The sequence below is a fragment of the Chelonoidis abingdonii genome, chromosome 12 (assembly GCF_003597395.2).
Source record: "Chelonoidis abingdonii isolate Lonesome George chromosome 12, CheloAbing_2.0, whole genome shotgun sequence".
NCBI classification, from domain to species: domain Eukaryota; kingdom Metazoa; phylum Chordata; order Testudines; family Testudinidae; genus Chelonoidis; species Chelonoidis abingdonii.
In genome coordinates this window covers 8,180,590-8,202,382 of record NC_133780.1, presented here as the reverse complement: position 1 = coordinate 8,202,382, position 21,793 = coordinate 8,180,590, and the positions used below count along the sequence as shown (strand labels likewise).

Genomic DNA, 21,793 nt, shown 5'->3' with positions numbered 1-21,793 from the left:
GGCTAAAGGTGAACAAGTTTTCTCCATCCTCCTTGTGACACCCTTTTAGATACCTGAAACTGCATATCATGTCCCGTCTCAGTCTTCCTTTTCCAAACTAAACAACCGTTCTTTCAGCCTTCCTTCATAGGTCGATGTTCTAAGACCTTTATATCATTCTTGTTACTCTTCTCTGGACCTCTCCATTTCTCCACATCTTCTTGAAGCACGGTGCCCAGACTGCAACACAATACTCCAGTGAGGCCTAACCAGTGCAGAGTATAGCGGAAAAATGACTCTGTGTCTTGCTCACAACACATCTGTTAATGCATCCCAGAATCATGTTTGCTTTTTGCAACAGCATCACACTGTTGACTCATATTTAGCTAGTGGTTCACTATAACCCTAGACCCTTTCTGCATACTCCTTCCTAGACAGTTTCTTCCCATTCGTATGTGTGAAACTGATTGTTCTTCCTAAGTGCAGCACTTTGCTTTGCCTTTATCATCTGTTTACCTCATACTTATTTCTCCAATTTGTCCAGATCATTTGATTATGACCCTGTCCTCCAAAGCAGATTGCAATCCTCCCAGTTTGGTATCATCTGCAACATTAATAAGTGTACTTTCTATGCCAGTATCTAAGTAGTTGATGAAAATTGATGAAGCCGGTCCCCAAACAGACCCTGCGAACCCACTTGTTATACTTTCCGCAGGATTGCGGAACCATTAATATAACTGCTCTGAGTACAGGTTATCCAGGCAGTTTGCCCCACCTTATAGTAGCCCATCTAATTGTATTTGCCTAGTTTATCGATAAGAGATAATCATGTGAGACCGTATCAAATGCCTTACTAAAGTCTAGGTATACCACATCCACGCTTCTCCCTCTATCACAAACTCTTATCTATAAAGAAAGCTACCAGATTGGTTTGACATGATTTGTTTTTACAAATCCATGCTGGCTATTCCCATACACCTTAGCACCTTCCAAGTGTTTTGCAGATGATCCTTAAGCACATTGCTCCATATCTTCCTGGTACAGAGTTAAACTAATATGGTCTAGTTTCCTGGGTTGTTTTATTTCCCTTTTTATAGATGGGCACTATATTTGCCTTTCCAGTCTTTCTTCTGAATCTCTCCATCTCTCATGACTTTCCAAAGATAATAGCTAGAGGCTCAGCTACCATCTCTATTAGCTTTGAGTATTCTAGGATGCATTTCATCAGGCCCTGCTGACTTGCAGGCATCTAACTTTCTTTTTTTTTTCTTTTTTAGAGAGGGAGGGAAACACCGTAGGAAAGGAAGGGGAGGGGAGCAGGTCAACCAACTCCTCCTGCAGGCTGCAGGCGGGGAGAAGGGCCAAATGGGAATGGAGGGCTGACAGGGACTATATCAAGGACTCGGGGGGTAGTCACCGACACAGGATCAAACCCAGCTCCTCTAGCTGCACTAGGGGAAGGTGGATACAACAGCAATGGGGGTGCAGTGCAATGGGGCAACAAACAGAGAGAAGCACGTACCACTATAGGGGCATGGGCATACGAGGCAGGGCTAATCAAGGTGAAGGCTGCAGAAGGAGGGACCAGCTGGGAGTGGGAGAGGACCAAGGGGCTAGCTCAGAGCTGCGGCAGGACAACAAAGCTGAAAGGGAACCTGCGGGCAGGCAAACAAACTGAAGCTGCCGGGGGGGGCAGGGCCAAACGAGCAGGCAACAAGGAGCAAAGCTTATGGGGCCTGTTGCAGAGGGGAAGGGGTCAGTCCGGGGAAGGGGGGTGTCGTGCACCATGAAGCACTTCTGCAAATCAGTTGTTGGCTGCTGCAGCCCAAACGGTGGCAATAGGGTGGGCAGGCCAAGTGAGCAGCTGAGTCCCAGAGGCAGGAACGAGGCAGATGGTAAATGCCGTGTGGGGGTGATGGGATGTTGGGCAGGACACAGATGGACCAAGGAGCAGGCTCCACGCCACACCCCTGTGGCCCACAACACAGTCTAAAACCCCACACCATAGAGCACAGTTAGAGAGTTACTCAGGTTTGATGCCCCTCCAGAGTCCTGTGCACTCCCCAGCAGCCAATGGGTTTTCTCAGTCCTCTTCCTCCTCCAAGCTCCAGCAGCAGTCCTCCTCCAGCAACCCTGGTGGCCAGCAGGAAGGACCCCTCACAGGTGGCATGTAGTGGTGGTGGGTCTGGCTTCTCCTCCAGAGGAGGGGAGTGGGGGCTGGCCAGCAAGGCCACGCCCACCCCTCACTCAGCAGCAGCAGTCCAGAAAAGAATACTCCAGCCGCGCAGCAACCCAGAAGGAGAAGAGACTCCAGCCAGCAGGGCAGCCAGAGGACATAGAGCGCTCCTGTATCTATTGGGTTTCTGGGGAACTGGGCTTGTTCTTTTTTATCTTAGAAAACCTCCCCTTCCCATAAGCATTCACTATGTTAGACATTCTTCAGACTTCTCGTGAAGACCGAAACAAAGAAGTCATAAGCATCTCTGCCATTCCAAGTTTCCCTGTTACTGTTTCTCCCTCTCACTGAGCAATGGCCTACCTGCCTTGTGTTCCTCTTGCTCCAATGTATTGATAAAAGTCTTCTTGTTTCCTTTATTCTGATAGCTAGTTTGAGACTCATTTTGTGCCTTTCTTTCTAATCTTCCCCTGCTTCCTCCTATGTATTGTTGACTATATATAATTTGTTGCGTCTTGCCTATATCTCATCCTTTAAATTGTTGTCCTAGTTTCCATTTTTTATATGACTCCTTTTTATTTTTTAGATCATGCAAAATCTCGTGGTTAAGCCAAGGTGGTCTTTGGCCACATTTTCTATCTTTTCTACCCAGCGTAATAGCTTGCTTTTGGGCCCTTAATAGCGTCCCTTTGAAAAACTGCCAATAATCAAGTATTGTGCAAAACATGATTATACCCCAAACTGACTGCCAAATTTAAGTTGCGTGTTTTTCCCCTCAGTTAAGGGCTCTGGGGTGGGGCTGGGGATGAGGGGTTCACAGTGCAGGAGGGGGCTCAGGGCTGGGGTGCTGGGGGCACAGGCTCTGGGGTGGGGCAGGGCTGGGGATGAGGAGCTTGGGGTGCAGACAGGCTACTCCAGGGCTAGGGTCAGAAAGGACTCTCCCCCTAACCCTCTGCCCACTGGCAGCCGCGAGCTTCAGGTGAGGGACCCCTCCTTTCCCCCCACCCCCAGCAGCACACTCACTCTGCACCACTGTCACTGCACATGCTCCTAGGGCCCCTCTCGGGTCCAGGAAGCCCTCTCGCCTCCCCTATGCGGGTATCGGGGGGTGAGGGGGCTGCCATCATGTGTGGCCTCCCCTGCTGCTGCCCCTCACCATAGCCTCAATGGGGGTGGGGGATGGAGCTGCCCCTTGCCCAGCATGGGGCAGGAGTGGTGACTGCAGGGTGGTGGCTGTGGATGGCGGGAGGGCAGGGTGTCACAAAATTCACCCAAGCCCCAGCTGCTCAGGTCCAGAAAGTCCCCCACCCTGTATCCCCTGCAGTGGGGGTTGGGGTGGGTACTGCCATCACATGTGGCTTCCTTCCTCCCCTGCTGCCCCGCACCGTAGCCTCACTGGGTGTGGGGGATAGGGCTGCCCCTTGCCCAGCGTGGTGCAGGAGTGGTGGCTGTGGGGTGTGTGTGCAGATCACAGGGTCACTCACTGAAGCCCCAGTAGCTGCTCAGGTGAGTGAGGTCTACTGCAGATGATCCTGTCTCCTGCCGGAAGCCCCCTCAGCGTCTCCTCCTCCAGGTGGGTGCTGGGAGAGGGGAGGGCTGGCAAGCATGTGTGTGCCTCCTGCCCCCCCGCTGCCGGTGTCTTGTTGCCATAGGCAGCAGCAGCCGGGAGAGCTGTGCGCAGCTTTCATTCTGGCAGGGACGCTCTGGGGCCAGGGGGGATGCTTTGGGGCTGGGGGGGACACGAACCTGGGGAGGGGTGGTTGTGGCAGGTGGGGGCCGGTGCCTGCTACAGGCAGGGCCAAGGGAGAGACTCAGCTCCAAATATTGGTGGAACAGGGCCCCCGACTCTAAATACTCCTGAAGCCAGGGCACCACGAGCCCATATATCTCACCGCCTATGACCATGTACCCTGCAGGCCCCTAGTACAAGTTCCCCTCACTCCCGCTGCCCTCACTTGTTGGGGAGGAGCTTGGTTTCCATACGCCATTGAGTCCCTGGTGTCTCTGCTGGGACTGACAAAAGGAGAAAATCGGTGCAGGCCTTGCTGGGTGTGGTTGTGGGAGATGGGGTCACCTGCCCCACTAGGGTCCAGACTGAGATCCCAGCATATTCCATGCTGGCCCCTGAGCCGCCATCAGATGGACTCTCAGCCTCTGTCCATGTGGTGTGGGGGGGGAGGAATTGGGTTATTGCCCTGGGGGAGCTGCTGGGGGAGATTTACCTGTTTACAGACAATTGTAACGGTTCTAAAGCTTCAACTTTTTGAATCTCAGTGCCCAGTGTCATTAAATAGTTGTTGTCTGACCAAACTATTGTCTGATCCCCCCCTGATTTCCCACAGCTGTGAAAATTTAAATTGATAACAATTGGAATGAAATGCTGAAACCCAGATTTTTGTCCCACTGTGAAAGTTTAAATCAATAAATATAAAAATTGTTTAAAATAAACCTCTGTCAAAATTATATATTAAAAAAAAAGAATTCTGCCATGTCTATGCTCCTTAGACACACAGACCCTGCTCCTGCAGGCTCATCCTCACAGGTGGATGCTGATGTCCATGGGAAGCCCCAGTGACCCTCCCCACCAGCACAGGAGCTGATTGCAGCACCAGAGCCCTAGTGGTACATTTTTCACCAAAGCCTCCAGGGCTGTAATGTTACCAGTGGGCTCCTTCCAATTCAACAAACAGTATGAGTCAGTTGCATGAAGGGAAACACCCCCTTGCTGCTGCAGGCGGGGCATAGTGTGAACACAGGAAATTGAAACTTACCCTGTTACGCTGCCCAGAGGGAGCCATGGCTGCAGAGAACCACGTGGAAAGTCTCCAGGAGGAAGCGACATGTCCCATCTGTCTGGAGTATTTCACACAACCTGTCAGTCTGGAGTGTGGGCACAATTTCTGCCGAGCCTGCATCACCCAGTGCTGGGAGGGAACCGCTACAGCCGCCTCCTGCCCTCAGTGCAGAGAAACTGTGCTACAGAGAAACCTCAGGCCCAACAGGCAGCTGGCAAATGTTGCAGAAATAGTAAAACGGCTGAGTTTACAGGCAGCAAAGGGAACAGGAGGGGATGGGGTGTGTGGGGAACACCAGGAGGCTCTGAAACTGTTCTGTGAAGAGGATCAAACCCCCATCTGTGTGGTGTGCGACAGATCCCGGGCTCACCGCACTCACACTGTGGTTCCCATACAGGAAGCCGCCCAGGAGTACAAGGTACAGAGTTGCTGTCCAGTCTAATGGGTAATAACTTTGGATTTGAATGACAGGTTAATGGCATCACAAGTTGCCCGAGACAGGTGTAACTGTGTCATTTACCTGTGTGTAGCCTTCATTACATGAAAGATGCTGTAGAAATTAATGATATTCCAGCCTGGCAAGAATGACAAGAGATGAAGTTTTTAAAATTGTCTGATGTGGGAAAGTTTTCTCTGAGCAGCTGAATCCTTTTCAAACCCAGTTCCCACCAGTGAACTAAGGGAATTCTCTGCAGACCAGAAGTTATTAAATGACCAGTGAGGTTTGATTCACAAGAGCTGAAGGCCAGTCTATGGGAGCGCTGCCTTCAGACCGGAGAAGGAGGAGTTACAAGCTGTGTCTGTTATTACTGATTGGATCACAGTGTTTATTATTGTTGTTTGCATCCCAGCAGCCCCTACAGCCCCCAGATGAGATTTGACCTCGATTGCAGGGGGCCCTGCGCAGAACCCAGTGAGGGACAATCCCTGCCCTGACCCATTTACCGTCTAACTGGACAAGAGAGACAAAAGGTGGGAGGGAAAACTGAGGCACAAAGAGGGAAATTGACTTGTCCAAGGTCACTCAGCAGGTCAATGGCAGAATTGGGTATAAACCCCCACTTTTCCAAGGCCAAGCCCAGTGCCCTAACTACTAGGCTACTCTGCCCCCTCCCCCCTCCCCCCCCCCCATAGCACTGAGCAGTGAAGAAGTGCGGACAGTAGGAGGAAAAGATTCCTTGCTAAAGGCCCGAGGCCCAGCAGGGAGACGAGGTTTCTCACTGGGATTCTGAACTCCCATGTTGCTTCATGAGGGGTTAAACTCAGATGCTGCCATCCTGCACTAGAGGAGATCACGGGGCTAAACACTGTGTGGACCCCAAGCACCTTGAGTCCACACACAAAAGGGCTCCAAACAGCACAGATCCACGCCAAGTACCACTGGGATTTCACTGCCTGCATGGGCCCTCCTGCATGTGAATCGCTCAGCCTGCATGGGCCCACTACCACCTTTGTCAGTGCACCCCCATTTGCATCATTCTGCATGGAAGTGCCACTCGCACCCCTGCCCCCGCCCTCACTGGTATCTTCCTGCATCCTTGGTCTCCTCCTCGCTCTTTTTCACCGGACAAACCCACGTCCAGTGCTGGGTCCCTACTGGACAGGGACAGTGCTTCACAAAACTGGGACTGTGTAGCTTCCAACCAGACGAATGGCCTCCCGACGTCTCATGGGTTTGCCCTGGTGCTTACACCAGCTTTGCCCAACCAGTGCAGTCCCCAGGGCTTCAGGGCTGAAATCCCAGCCCATGCTGAAACCCTGGTGGCTTCTGGGATTTATTCATTAAACCTTCTCAAATACAGGTTTATTGATTCACCCCCGTGTGACTCCAGTGTCCTGTTATGCGCTGTACCACTAATCAATTCACAAATACCAAAAAAGCTTGGTTATAATTGAGATCTCTGTCTAATTACTGAAAAGACTGAACCTGAATTGGTAACAAGTCGGAATATGACACACTCCCAGTCTGCATTGATAAGGTTTCATCTCCTTGGTGGCCCTGATGTCACAAAGCAATTAGAACCAACAGTCATCTTGGGTTTGGGTGAAAAAACACCCAGCACCACATGCCTCTCAACCTTCAAAGTGAAACTTCCAAATCCTTTCTGTTTCTTCAGGAAAAAATTCAGGCCTATTTGAAGGCTCTGAGAGAAGAGAGAGAAAAGCTGCTGGGATTTAAAGTGACTGAAAAGGGGAAATGCCAAGAGTATCTGGTAGGTGCTTGTTGTTATTAACCCACAGGGACTGGCAGTGGGAGGTCTGTTTGGAGGCAGACTCCTGTGTGGCCTTGGTGAAAGTAGACATGATCAGTGGGTTAGATTCATGTGTAGAGAAGCCCTAAGCTTCCATTTCGGTTGATGAGTTAATGTCTAGCCCTTGTGGCTTTTCCAGAAATCCTCCCCAAGTGAACTGAATGTCAGCTGTGATGTGCTGTCTGCTGTGTCTGGTCATTTCGTGCATTAACATGTTTGATTCTTTTTTCTCCCCCGTTGTCTCTGTCAGTGTAGTGCTCAGTCCTGCCTCCTGCTACTCTGGGTCTGAATTCCTAGAGGCCATGAATAACATAATATGCTGACATGACAGACATGGAAACCTTTCTTTCAGAGAGATAGGGGCTGAAGGGGAAGCTGTGAGAGAATCCTTTTCCTAGGATACAGTCAAATGTCCGAAATCTTAGGATTTTCAACAAAGTTCTCCCTCCTGCACGCTCAGCTCTCCATGAAAGGACCCCAGTCACCATTCATGTCCCTGACCAGCCCTTTCCCTATTTTCATACAGAAACAAACACAAACCGAGAGGGAGAAGATTGTGTCCGAATTTCAGCAACTGTGGCAGTTCCTGGAGGAACAAGAGCAACTCCTGCTGGCCCAGCTGGAGAAGCTGGATGAGGAGATTGTGAGGATCCAGAATGAAAATGTCAGTAAACTCTCCGAGCAGATTTCCCATCTCAGTGAGCTGATCAGTGAAATGGAGGGGAAATGTCAGAAACCAGGAAGTGAATTCCTGAAGGTGAGACCGAGGGAGAAACAGAGACACCAACTTCATGCTTGCTTAAGGGCTAGAGCAGCCATGGAAAAAAAAAGTTAGTGAATCCTTAGCACCCAGCTTCCCCTGGCTATCAATGGCCCCAATCAGAGATCTCAATGTAACTGGATGTGCATTGCTGACATGCAAATGACTATTGTTCTTTGGAGCACTACAGACACAGAGATATTACAGATGGAAAAGCCCTGTTAGAATCATAGAGTTGGAAGGGACCTCAAGAGATCATCTAAGTCCAACCCCCTGCTCAAAGCAGGACCCATCCCCAAATTGCCCCCTCAAGGATTGAACTCACAACCCTGGGTTTAGTAGGCCAGTACTCAAACCACTGAGCTATCCCTCCCCGTTAGCTCAGGGAATCCATAGCCTTGGAGCCAGGGCAGGGCCTCTCTTCCCCATATTTGCCAAAACCCTTCCCTGAGGTCCCCTGTGTGCATCAGATGGGACTGAGAGTATGTCTTCACTACCCGCCCAATCCACGGGCTGCAGTCAATCCAGAGGGGATCGATTTATTGTGTCTAGTGAAGACGCGATAAATCGACCCCTGAGTAGTGTCCCATCAACTCTTGTACTCCACTGCTGTGAGCGCCACAGGCAGAGTCAACAGGGGAACGGCAGCCGTGGTCTCACTGTGGTGAAGACACCACGGTAAGTCGATCTAAGTACGTCGACTTCAGCTACGTTATTCATGTAGCTGAAGTTGCGTAACTTAGATTGATTCCCAGCCCCCCCGGTGTAGACTAAGGCTGAGATTCTTTTTTCTCTCTCTATCCTCTCTAGGACATCAGAAGTACCTTGAGCAGGTATGTGGCTCTCTTTCCCCCTCACACTTCACAATGCTGGGAAAGAGCTTAATGGTGATGTTAGCACTCCCTCTCCCTGGGGCTCTACAGCAAAATGTGTGGGGAAGGTCACATTCTAGATACAAATCTCTCTGATCAACTTCATCCTGAGGTTCTCACCCTTGCACAGAAGACTCTGGATTTATCCATTCTGTGGGAAGGACTCACCTAAAACATTTCCCAGAGATGTCACCTCCCTGGGGGACTGGCTGCCTCAGGATAGTGAGGATGGAATATGGGCCTGTCAATGCTGGGACCCTGGTTACCATTCAGCCCAGGGCAGCAGTGGTCAAGAGTCTGTCCCACCTGAGGACTGTTTGGAGACCTGTGTGGAATGAGCTGGGGAAGGGGGAGTTGGTATCTCAGTCTAGTTCCTAGTGGGCAGATTTCTACAGCACTTCACCTGGGAACCTCCTGTCCCTCCGAGCATGGAGGCCTAGGAGTGAATTGGCCATAGAGACTCAATTCCCCTTTTATCTCCAGAGCTGGTCTCTCCAGGCCAGAGTTGAAGAACATTCATGGAATCTTTGGGGGGAAGGTTGCACTGCCCTGGGCTGTGTCACATCTGCTCTGAGGCTGGGAGAAGTAGAGGAATTCTAACTCCAGGCCCATTAGAGCAGCGACTCCCTAGGAACAACTTATAAATCACTAAATGAAATGTAATCAGGTGAAATTGTTTCTCTCCAGGTGTGAGAAGGGGAAGTTCCAGCAGCCAGAAGAGATTTCTGCTGAGCTGGAAGAGCAAGTCAGTGGTTTCTCCCAGAAAACTATTGCGCTACTGGAGGCTTTAAGGAAATTCAAAGGTACCTAGAAGGGATCTAGGAGGGGAAATTGGAATCAATGTCTGAGACTGTGGGAAGAGAATGGCTCTGGTCAGTTGGTTCATAATTAGATTATGCTTCTATTTAACTGTTGGATGAGAATGCCACGCACTTGGGGTGCAAGTCACTCAAATTGATTAATTCAACCCCTTATTTGTTCCAAAAGCATGTCTTGCCATTACAATTACTGTTAACGTAAGAAATGACAGACATACTGAAAGAAATACTGCCCAGTTACCTTCTCCTGAGGCATAGGCAGGTCATGATGCATTTCTCCTATGATGCTCTGACTACTCTTTACAATGTCTGACATATTAAACACATCCAGCTTATATATTTATAAATTCTTTTCCAATCACCTTTGTGTGTTATGCATTGTTAGTATCTTGTATAACTCACAAACTACACATGCATGAACTTTCTAACTGGCAGGGCTTTTGCTGTCCAAGCTATTTTCAAGTTATTCTTGTTTCTGATTCATTCATTACCGGTCATTACACACTGATGTGCACAGGTCACTTTGACTCTTTTCTCCACATGGGATTTTTTGGACTTTGGTAACTGCTCCTTGACAGCACGTTTTTGGTGTCTGGTGTCTTTAAGCACATTGTGTGGTCAAAACATCTCTTTGTCCCACTTAACAACTTATGAACAATCACTTAATAACAAGGTCTTCTCCCTTGGTTTTCACACCTCAACTGCTCGAACAGGGCCTCATCCTCCCTGATTGAACTAACCTCGTTACCTCTTGCTTGCTTGCATATATATACCTGCCCCTGGAAATTTCCACTACGTGCATCTGACGAAGTGGGTATTCACCCACGAAACCTCATGCTCCAAAACATCTGTTAGTCTATAAGGTGCCACAGGATTCTTTGCTGCTTTTACAGATCCAGACTAACAAGGCTACCCCTCTGATATTTAAGGTCACTTAAGGCAACATTTCCCTTATGTCAAGCAAACTGCTCACCAGGCCAAAGCCAAGTCAATCAGTGCAAACAGCCCCAACAGCTTACAAACAGAGCCAGGATTTTGCAAACTCTCTACATCCCATTAGTATCAAAGGGACCCAAGTGGGTAAAAATACTTTTATGCCAAAGTCTTTGCATGACCTGGGTCTAGGTTATGACAAAACACAGGAAGTGAGAGAAACCAACTGGAGTCTGAAGGGTGGGAGGAGATGATGAGGGGAAAAGTAAATCTCACTTAGAGATTGTCTGTCCTGGGATGGTTGTGCGGCTGCAAGGACATTGGTTCTATTGCTAGGAGATGCCTGAATGAGAGAGGAAATAGGTTTCAGACCTTTTTACATTAAATACCTGAGTGTGTCTCTGTCTGTTTCTGTGTCATGATGACAACACAGGTCTATGAGTTCAGAGTTGTGATGTTGTTATAAATATGAAAGCCTGAAATCTCACCTTTCTTTTCCTTTCCCCCTCCAGACACTCTGCCATCTGCACTGGAGAGAAAAAAGGGGCAACCACTAGGAGCACACAGACAGGGTGAGATTGCAGCCTCTTCCCGGTGCTGGCTCCTCTCAGTGGCCCCACCCCGCTCCACTTCCCCCGAGGACCTGGCCCCTGGCCAGGGCTGATGCCAGAGCAGGGCTCCCACCCAGGGAGCTGGGGCAGCACTGGGGAGCCCTGCCCCCTCCACTTACCCTGAGTGGCGCACTTCAGGGAGCGGGGACATGGGCTGGGGGCTGCTCTCAGGCCCCCCAGGTATCCAACAAGGGCAGGTTGTGGGTCAGGGGCTCTCCCCAGCAGCCAAGGCTCCCTGCCTGGCCAGGGGTCAGGGGCTCAGCAGGAAGAGGAGGAGGGGGAAGGGCCATGCAGTGAATGGGGCCACCGGTGGTGGGACCTCGTGCCCCACCCCCAACTTCTACTAAGGGTCTGGAACTCCTGGGGAGATGCCAAGCTGACATCACACAAACAATCTTGACATCAACCTTAGTGCTGAGTTCATGCCCAGGCTAATGAACAGAAACACTCACTGAGGAGCACCCGAACAAAGCTCTCTGCCCTGAGGGCTGACACATCCCTCAACTTCACCCCAGTGCAGGGGTCTCCCCATCACTTTTCTCCAACATCCTGCCTTTCCTTTGGGCAGGACTGGACTCTCCCATTGGAGCTGCTCACTGCTTCCTGGATTGGGGAGATTTTCTCCCTCTGATGCTGGCAGCTCCTCCCTTCTCTCTAGACTGGGGATGGGGCTTCCCGACCCAATGCCACCTCCTACTCTCTGGTTTTAAGCAGCTCTTCCCCAGTGTTGCACCTTCCTCTGTTCTCCAATGTGGAAGCAGACGCTGCCTTTAGGGGACAGAGCTTCCCTCTGGGGTATAGAGATGGTACCTGCCTCCTCTGGTCCTTCCTCAGTAAAAGCTTCCGATACCTTCCTAGCTGTTTCTCTGCTGCTGAGAATGAAGCAGCCCCAGCAGAGGCGGCAGGGAGCTGAAGCTTCTGGAACCAAATGAGAAACACACTGAGTAACTGCAGTGACATCTCTGCTCAGTCTCAGGTGCCCAGGACAGAGGCAGCGCCCTGGGATCTAGGCCTGTCCCAGCCAGGATGGGGCTGCTGGGTAGTTTGAAAAATGGTCCCAGCCTTTCCTAGGGCTGAGTTCTTCCCCTAACGCTCTGATTCTCTCTGTCCCAGCTAATGTGACTCTGGATCCAGACACGGCTCAACTCCGCCTCGTCCTGTCTGAGGATCGGAAAAGTGTGAGATACGGATACACACGGCAGGATCTCCCCGACAACCCTCAGAGATTTGACGTTGACTTCTGTGTGCTGGGCTGTGAGGGATTCACCTCAGGGAGACATTGCTGGGAGGTGGAGGTGGAGGATGGGCAATGCTGGGCTGTGGGGGTGGCCAGAGAGTCTGTGGGGAGGAAGGGAGGGATCAGCTATAGCCCTGAGGGGGGGATCTGGGCTGTGCAGCGATGGGTGGGTCAGTTCCAGGTTCTCACTTCCCCTGTGACCCCCCTGCCCCTGAGATGGGTCCCCAGCAGGATCCGGGTTTGTCTGGACTGTGACCGGGGGCAGGTGACATTTATTGATGCTGGTGACGAGGCCCTGATCTTCACTTTCCCGCCGGGCTCCGTCCCTGGGGAGAGAATCCGACCCTGGCTCTGGGTGGGATACCGATCCTGGCTCTGCCTGTGTCCATGAGACATACAGGGGAGGGGCAGGGGAATAGCTCTCTAGGAGCCCGGAGATCAGCCTCTCTAACCTCACACACGCTTGTCTCTGTGACCTCTCCCTGTGGAGTTTCTATCATGCCATCACTGTGACCCTGGAGGTTGTTTCCAGTCTCAACTCTGCACCATCTGGACTGTCAAACCATAGAGAGCATTGAGTGAGTGAGGTAGAGAAGTGAATCGCATCACTGCCCCAGGGATTGTGCAGCCTGTTTGCCGCTGTCCTCTAAGAGCCAGGAGGACTCTGGGGATCCTGGGTCAGACAGTGCCACTGAGACATGAGGGGGAACAGCCCACTGGGAATGGAAAAATGGGTTTCTCTAGCCAAGTAATCCTAGTCCCTATGGCCTGAAGGACTCCTGTCTACCCAACCCTCTGGTCTCTTAGCTCTGTGACCCCTGGAAGCTCCTCCTGCCTCCCTCCCTCCCTGCAGCACGAGGGAGGGGGAGGGGGAAGAACTTCTGGAGTGCAGGAAAAGGGACCCCGAGGGGCAGATGTGGAGGCTGTAGGGTCGCAATTGTTGGAGGGGCTGGGGGCAGAAGTGATATGGGGTTGGGGGGCAGAATTAATGTGGGGCTGGGAACAAGCATATGTGGAGTGGCAGAGACACATAATTAATTAATTGGGATTTGGTGTTTTCTTAGAATGATAGAATATCAGGGTTGGAAGGGACCTCAAGAGGTCATATAGTCCAACCCCCTGCTCAAAGCAGGACCAATCCCCAACTAAAGAAGAAGAAGCTGGAAGCTCCGCACCAGCCGGGAGCCTGGGAGAAGGAGACCCAGGGACTGGCGAGTGTGCATTCATCCCCATATCCAGTAGAAATGAGTTGCTAGCATAGACACTTCCTACATCAATAGACAGAGTTTTACCATCAATGCAGTAAATCCACCTTTAGGAGAGGCAGTAGCTAGGGCAACAAAGAATTCTTCCCTTGACCTACTTGCGTCTACATCAGGGGTTAGATCAACCTCACTACATCACAGAGGGTTGATAGTTTTCATAGCTCTGAACAATGTAGCTAGGCTGACCTGAGTTTTAGGTGTGGACCAGGTCTCAGGAAGAATAGTGGTATACCTACACTACAGTCGCTACTACAGCAGAGCTCCAACGTTACAGCTGTGTCGCTGAAGTGCCATAGTGTAGAAGCATCCTGCATTGACGGAAGTGTTTTTTCCATTGCTCTAGTTCATTACTGTTTCTGAGAGACTGTAGCCAGGTCACTGGAAGAATTCCATTGTCTACACTGGGGAGTTAGGTCGATCTAGCTGTGGCACTCAGGGCACACAGTGTTTCACAGCCCTGAATAACATCGCCAGGTTGATCTAAGTGTTAAGTGTAGAGAAAGCCTAAGAGGGGTTTCCCTGGTGCTAGCTGAAAACAGATAGGCTGAGGGATTGGCTGGCAGCTTGGTGTGTGAGAGACAGAAAGCCAAGAGAAGCAGTCGTGAGTGTGACCATGGCAGGAAACTGAGACAGAACTTGCTTCAGGCACAGAGTTCCCTGGAAAGGCTGATGTGGAGTTCTGAGTAAAGAAACTGCCGGCTTCTATTAGTTTCTACCGTGCTCAGGACACAGACGTGTGGATGTTCTTTGTAAATAATAAAGCTTGCACCAAAGAAAAACCTGACTCCTATAATCAGTTTCTCCTCCCAGTGGAAGAACCTAGCAAGGCCCCAAATACTGGCTAACTGCTGAGGTCAAAGGAGCAATGGTGCAACCCATGTCAGAACCTAGAGCTATGGTGGCAAATGTGTTGGTGGGAAACATTTGCAGGGAGCTCCAGCAGCAAACAGCCTGTGCAGTTTTGTGTGCTGAGCAGTCCTCATTGTCCCTTCTCTCTGAGCTGATACGCATCTCCCCAGACGCAGGCAAAACCCAAACTAGGATCCCTGGCTCATATTTCCCCCTGCAGACCCAGTTCACACAGTGATTATGGGCTCAGCATTGGCCCAGGGAGAAAAAATGACTAGAAGAGACTGGGGCAGCTGGAATGGGGCAGGGATAGGGGGTGGGGAATGAGTAGGATTGTTATTTTCCCTTCTGTGTTTGGTGTTTCACAAAGTTTAAACCTAAAATCTTTCCAGCTCTTAGCTGGCGTTTTGAATGAGCTGGGCTGTAACCTTTAGACTGCAAAGTCATAAAGCTTAGAAGTGTCTGAGACCAATACAGGTTCGAGTAAGTTTTTGATCGAGTAAGGAAAATCAAAACATGACAGATTGAAAGTTCAAAAATTTATAGAGGGGATAAGTTGCAACTTGGGCTGGGGAGGAAGCGCTTTTAACCAACTAACAATACTATTGAACGAGAATATTTTTACACTTGAAACAATCTATTTACAACCAACAAACAGGAAACAAATGATCTGTGATTAACTGCTCATCAGAAATTAGAGCAGATACACCAAACTGAGTAAACTATATACATTAACCAAATATTGTAAAGTACAACAATTAACCACATTAGCAATTAATACAACAATTTAACTTTCATATACTATATACATAACTTGGTACCAAGTAACAACAATATATACAGTTCTGTACCAAATAAGGGAGGGAAAAAGAGAAGAGGCTAAGCAAACAGAATGTTACAGAAATTAGAATACAAATACCGCACTCCAGGCACAGCTGACCAGCAGTACAGACACCAAGAGCATAACGAATTGAAGGGAATTAATCCCACCCGTCCCAAGCCGGCTAAATCCACAGGAGACCCTTCTAACTGGAAGGAGGATCCAAGTCTTCCAGCTAACATGGGGATACTCCTGCAGATCTTGGTGCGAGACATGGTTTTATTCGAAAACTCTCTTACTCGTGTCAGCATCTGATTGGTCCCTAGCTCCTTCGTCTTCCGGGTTCCGAGCTGGAGCCCTCCATGTAAACAGGATCTGCACATGGCACACTACCCTTATGCACACGGGACGCTGGTATTTTTGCACAAGGCGCTAGCCTGATCCCTAGGTGACCAGGCAGAAAACGCGGGAAAATGCACACGGCACTACAATATTGCACAATTGGCCACACAGACGCCATGTTTGAGCATGGGCTTAGGGCTGCGACAAGAATATTTACCATAAAATCAGCTTTCAGCTCAAGGTTTGCTCCATATTAATGAGTTGCTGCCATTTTCATGCCTTGGCACTAGCAGTACACCTTGCTGTCCAGGTATTTACTCTGGCACTGGCTGCTCTGCCAGCAGCTCGCCGCTCTTCTAGTCACTTTGCCTGTCGCTCCCCACCCCACCTTCTCTGGGAGGTCTTGAGGTCCTACCACTTAGCACAGTTCTCAGTTATTTCAGCTGTTAGTGGGGCAGCCTCATTACTGGCATAGACAAGGCAATCTATTGTATCAGAGACAGTGTCCCAAAGGATGCCTAATGCTTAGACCTGGTTATCTGTGATTTCAGTTTTGTTGGTATGCAAGCAGACCCTCCCTTGAGTCTTAATCAGCTTTATTATTCCACAGTAGAGAAAGAAAAGATCAAATACTACCTAGGGCCCACATCAAAAGGCATAAGTATCTGTCCCAACCCTCTCACAACTGCCCTGGGCTTTGGCACCCACATCTCCTGCCCAGCGAGTGCAGTTTAGTTGAGCGTGAGCCCCTCAATCAAGGTATGTCAAGCTCAGTTCTGCTGCCCTTGATTCACACAACAAGGAGAACAGCCCTTTAGTGCCTCTGCCCCCAATAACAAAGTGACTGGTGATCCAACACCAGCCAAAAGTGACCATTTTGGCAAAGCAGCCCCATCATGCTGAGCACCGAGGCAGGGTGGGTGTGTCCATGCAAACAAGGGCAGCTCCTGAAATCCTCTTCCCCAGCTCATCACTAGGTGTCAGGGGAGAGCTCATTCAGACCCTACTTACATTGAGAATGTCCTAGCTCAATTGATGGCACATCTACACAGCACCTGGGAGATGTGATTCCCAGCTCGGGTACATGTACACATGCTGACACTGCTGGAGCGAACACACTACCAATAGCAGTGAGGCCGCTGAAGCAAGGGGGCGGTGTGGGCTAGATACTGGAGTACAATCCAGCCCGACCCCCATCTGGACACATACTGTATAGAGAGACCCTGGGTTTAAACTTTTGTGTTTTTGTTTGTTTGCTTCCTTCTCCCCTTTTTCTTTCATTCCTTTCTGCTTCTTTACACCCCGCTGCTCCCATTACTTGCCTATGTAGTTCCTGCTTCCTTCTTTCCTTATCTTTCTCCTGCTTCACCTCCTTGCCTCTCCTTTCTCTTCACCTTATTCTGCTTCTCTGCCACTGATATGAGGAAGGACAGGCACCTCCCATTATCAGCAAAACCATTTCTGATGCAGAGAGAACAGAAGCCCAGAGATCCCAGCAGTCATGGCCACAGTGACTCCTGTATGAGAAATCCAAGAGGAAACCAAATGTCCCATCTGCCTGGAATATCTCACGGACCCAGTGACCATACACTGTGGGCACAACTTCTGCCAAGGCTGCATCACTCAGTGCTGTGAGACATGGACAAAGGAGGACTATGACCCTTTGTGCTGCCCCAGCTACAGAGCCCTGATCCGGAAAGGGGATCTCCAAAATAAGGAGGAATGGAGACATGGCATACTAAGGGGGAGGAGGAGGAAAGAGGTGGGGAAGAGGAGGGGTGGGGTGGAGTGGGAGTGGAAAGATATGGGGCAGGGGTGGGGCCTTAGAGGAAGGGGGGAGTGGAGGCAGGGCCGGGAGCTTGGTGGATCCGTGAAAATTTGTAAGTCAAAATGGGGATCATTGGGTTGCTAAAGTTTGAGAACCGCTGTCTTAGAACATGATAGCCCCATGGTGAGCTATGAGAGGAGATGAAAGGCAACTAGATAATCTATGGAAGGGATCATGTGATGTCCCTGTGATTAACGTTACTTGAAAATTTTGTGGGTTTTGCTGGAAAATTGGGGTTTTGATTAAATTAATATTTTCACAGAAGTGTCTACTTTCCATTATTTTTTAATTTTTTTAATAAAAAAATTCTTGAAAACAGAATTATTTAATCAGAAAAGCAAAATAAATAAATAAATAAATGGACATGCAACTACTGTGTCCCATGGGAGATGTCACATGGTTGCTTCATGTCCCCATTCTACTGTATGGGCTAAGTTCCTCAGATGGACTTCATCTCTCATGATGCACTGTGGCATTGGACACCGATGACACAATGTCTCACCAAGAAGAGAAACTATGGCGCATCATAGGAAATTCATGGATGGCAGGTGAAGCTTCCTCTGGGGAAGCCTAGCTCCCTGTCCCGCCTCTTCCACCTGAGGCCCTGCCCACACTCCAGCTCCACTCCATCCCAAGCCCCACTCGGCTCCCTCCCAGCTCAGCTTCCCCACTGCCGCTTGCCATGTCCCTCCTCTCCTCAACTGTGATGGGGCAAGGCCAGATGGCTACAGTAAAGTACTGAGAAACAGGTATGTTAGCCTATTGGCATCCCAGGGGTGGGCGGGCGAAGCCCGCCCACTTCTAAAGGACCTCCCCCCAGCCTAAGGGGAGGATCCACAGGGCTAGAACACCAGTGAATTCTGGGGGACCAACGAATGAAAAAAACAGGATCAGGAAGTGAGGTCAGAGGGCTAAACTAAGGGAACCGGATGGGGAAACCGAGCAGAGAACCCCGGGACAATTGCCCACTGCTCCTCAAAGGCGTCAAGGGAGCCAGTGGACGCCGCCCAGAGGAACTCCGCCCGGATGCGTGAACAAGACGGAGGAACGGAAATAGGCCCTGCAGTCGCAGGAAGTCCGTCGCCAACGCCTCCTCTCCGGTTGTTGTAGATGGCATAGTTTGGCCAGGCCAAGAGGAGGTTGGAGAAGAAGGAATCCCGCGACTTGGTGGGCCAACGATTGGGGAGTGCATAAGAATAAAAGGTGAGGGGAAAAGTGCAACCAAGACCGTAAAAAGATAGTCAGGAGGCCGGAACAGGGGCTGCACCTGGCGCACTCCAAAGTTAAACGGATGCGCAAGGTCTTCCTTCACGCCACAGAAAGGGCAGGTTGTCGGGACAGGGTGAGATGACCGCGCCAAGACACACCCGTGCTCACCGGCCCCAATGAAGGAGCCGCCAACTGAAATCCCAGCGGGCCGGGGACCAGTGGCAGAGTACAAGCTGGCCACCGGGCTTCTCACCTCCGAGAGGTGGCAGATAAGTTCCCGCCATTTGGTATCGGGGCGGGACACGAGGGCTGAGGTAGTGAAGGGTGTGGAGCACGATGCGTGTACAGATGTTCCGTGGCCGGTCTGGAACAGAACCGGCTGCACATCGTGCAGCCGGCTTGCAGAGAAAGGTGAGGGGGCCGATGGGTCCACGGGGCAAGGGGCCTCATAAAAATGTCCATGGGGCCGGGGTGGAGGGTGGGGGGGCGTGCCCTCTCGTAGGACCGGTCGAGGTAAGCCCGAGCAGCAGTTCAGCAAAGCGCCCTTCACCTCCTGAAGAGCGCGCCTGGGAGTATGGATCTGGAGAGAGCCCCATGCGCGGGCAGCGTCAGGGGATCCAGGCCAATCTCCCCGCTCGTTAGTCCAGGAGGTCTCCGGACCCTGGTGATTCCGCCCAAGACCAGCCTCCGGCGCACCGCAGGGGGACTCCGCCACCTGCAACGAAGTGGGGATTGTGTAGCAGGGCCCGCGAGGAGGTCTGCCCCCACGGTGGCCACCACGGACCTGGTCAGCAGAAAAAGAGCTTCCAGGTCCGGAGGAGGTCTTGGTAGAAACGGCAGCACCGGAGAGGTCTCGCGGAAGACCTCTCGGATGGAGGAAAAGAGCTGCGTCGTAAATCGAAGGCCTCGGAAGGGGCGGAGGAAAGGCGTGCGCCACCCCCCGTACGGCTCACGCCGGCACTACCCGCACCATAACAGAGCCTCTGCAGGCCTGAGGCGGAAGACACGGACTGAGTGAACGAAGGCATTCAGGCCCTGCCCCCTTCCTCCAGGGGCAGGTGGAGGACCCTGCAAGAGACCCAGTGCCGTCCTGGCCCAAGAGAACTCCAGAATCCTCGTCCGAGGTTTGGTCAGGAAATCCGGGGCTGGGACCAGGGTGTTGCTGAGCCGGTACCAGAGCATGGACAAGGACTCAGTTGATTAAGCACCAGTGCCTCCCCCGAAGGAGAGGCACCGAGTAGTCCCGTGCGTCCCATTTCCGGAGCCGCCCCGCCACCCTGCCCTCAAAACCGTGCCAGTTTCTCCGGCGAGACGGATGCGTGCAGAGAGGTAAACGCCGAGATAGAGCAGGCGGAACCCGCGCTCCACCGGTGGCCTGGAAGCGCGGGGGAGGGGCCCCTTCACTCCTGGGGAAGATGGCAGCTGCTTCCCTCAGGCTCTGGGGCCACCTGCAGAGCCTTCTTCCTGAACATCCTCAGGTGCCTGGCCATCCTGGAACCAAGCGGGGAGCAGGCGTGAGTCTGAGGTCAAGGCAGCCTCTCACTAACCAGCCTCTTTGGTCCTTCCCCATCCCTGCCCCAGACAGAGCAGCTCCTCCTCCCCCCACAGGGGTGCAGGGAATGCAGGCTACACACACTGGCAGGAGTTCATTGCATGATCTGCTCCCCCTCAACATTCCCCCTCCTCAACCCTGGGGATGCAAGAACGGGGAGTCTCTTCCTTTTCGAGCACTGGGGTCAGTCACAAAGACCATCGGTCACTTTCGACAAGCAGCTCCCTCCTGCCAGCGCAGGACACACTCACCCCCCGCCTCACCCCCCACTCAGGCTAGAGAAGGAACAGAACCCAGGAGTCCGGACTTCTCCTGGGAAACCATTCCCCACTTCAATGTCCCTAGGCATAGCAAGGCCAGGGCCCCCTCGTTTCCCATTGATTTCCATGCTCAGCAGCTTCCCGGGTCTGGCCCAGCTCAGAGACTTTCAGCCTGGGGAACAGTCTCCCATAAGGGAAGGGCTGGGAGCCCCATTGCTGGGACCTTGCCAAACACACTGGAGATGGCTCTGGAGACGCCCCTGCCTGGCCTGAGAGTGAGGGGCTCCTGGGGGCTGTTTACAAATCCAATGTCCTTTGAGAGAGATTCTCTCCCCCTCTTTCTGCCTCTCCCCAGACAGACGGGGGATGCCACCGAGGAACCCTAATGCCACTCACTTGCTCTGGTGAGGGAGCGATGGATGGAGGATGTTCAGTGTCATCCCTCGCCCTTCTCCTCACTCTCCAAGCCCAAGGCAGGCTGGAGAGGAGGGTGGTGACTTGAGGAGTTACCCTGCCCAGCCAGCAGGTAGGGTGATGACACTCGGCGATCGGCTGGCTGGGAAAACAAGAGTCTGTCTTATTGCCAGGGAAAGGAAAAACTTGGCCAGCAGCAAGGGGTGCAGAACATCACCCTAGTGCGGGGGTGACAGCGCCTCCGGGATCCTGAAATCCCAGCACTTTACACACCTTCCTGGAGCCTCCCAACCCCCCTGGGCTGTCGGAACAGCGACCCCAACCCTACTGATGAGAAACAGGCCTGGGGAGGGGAAGCTACTGGCTCAGGGTGACACCAAGTGTCAGAAGGATGAATGGGACCCAGCAGTCCTTCTTTCCAGGCCCCTTCGCTAACCACTGCTGCACACTCCCTCCCACAGCTGACAATTACAAGCAGGCCCTCATGGACACTCCCCTTGCCTTTGAGAGGGAGTGTGCTCTGCTGGAGTCTCAGGACCAGGGGACTGGGAGTCAGGACTCTTGAGTTCCATTGCTAGGGATTTAATTCTTTCCCGCTATTGGAAAGTGCTGGGAGAATCCCCCAGCCAAAGCTGCTGTGACAGTGCTAAGTAGCATCTGACCATTCAAGGGCAGAGCGCACTGCCCAGGAGGAGGAGTGTTTGGCTCTGGGGTTTCACTTCATCCCAGTCTAGAGAGAGGGGCCCAGCCAAGAAGACCAATTCTCCATTTTGTTAATGGTGTTTTGAATTCCAATCCTGTGCTCCAAAGTGCTTGGTGTC

General features: G+C 51.6%; 2 protein-coding genes across 4 annotated transcripts in view; one reads left to right on the top strand and one right to left on the bottom strand.

Annotated features, from left to right (window-relative positions):
* LOC116827228 (uncharacterized) overlaps positions 1 to 21,793 on the bottom strand; it is a 423,640-nt gene that overhangs the window by 93,697 nt on the left and 308,150 nt on the right. The window lies entirely within an intron of this gene.
* Positions 4,692 to 12,923, top strand: LOC116833207 (zinc finger protein RFP-like). Its single transcript, XM_032794552.2, has 7 exons — positions 4,692 to 5,368; positions 7,068 to 7,163; positions 7,729 to 7,959; positions 8,773 to 8,795; positions 9,522 to 9,637; positions 11,098 to 11,157; positions 12,310 to 12,923. The coding sequence occupies exons 1-7, from the start codon at positions 4,952 to 4,954 to the stop codon at positions 12,822 to 12,824; spliced, it is 1,458 nt and encodes a 485-aa protein (XP_032650443.1). The 5' UTR covers positions 4,692 to 4,951; the 3' UTR covers positions 12,825 to 12,923.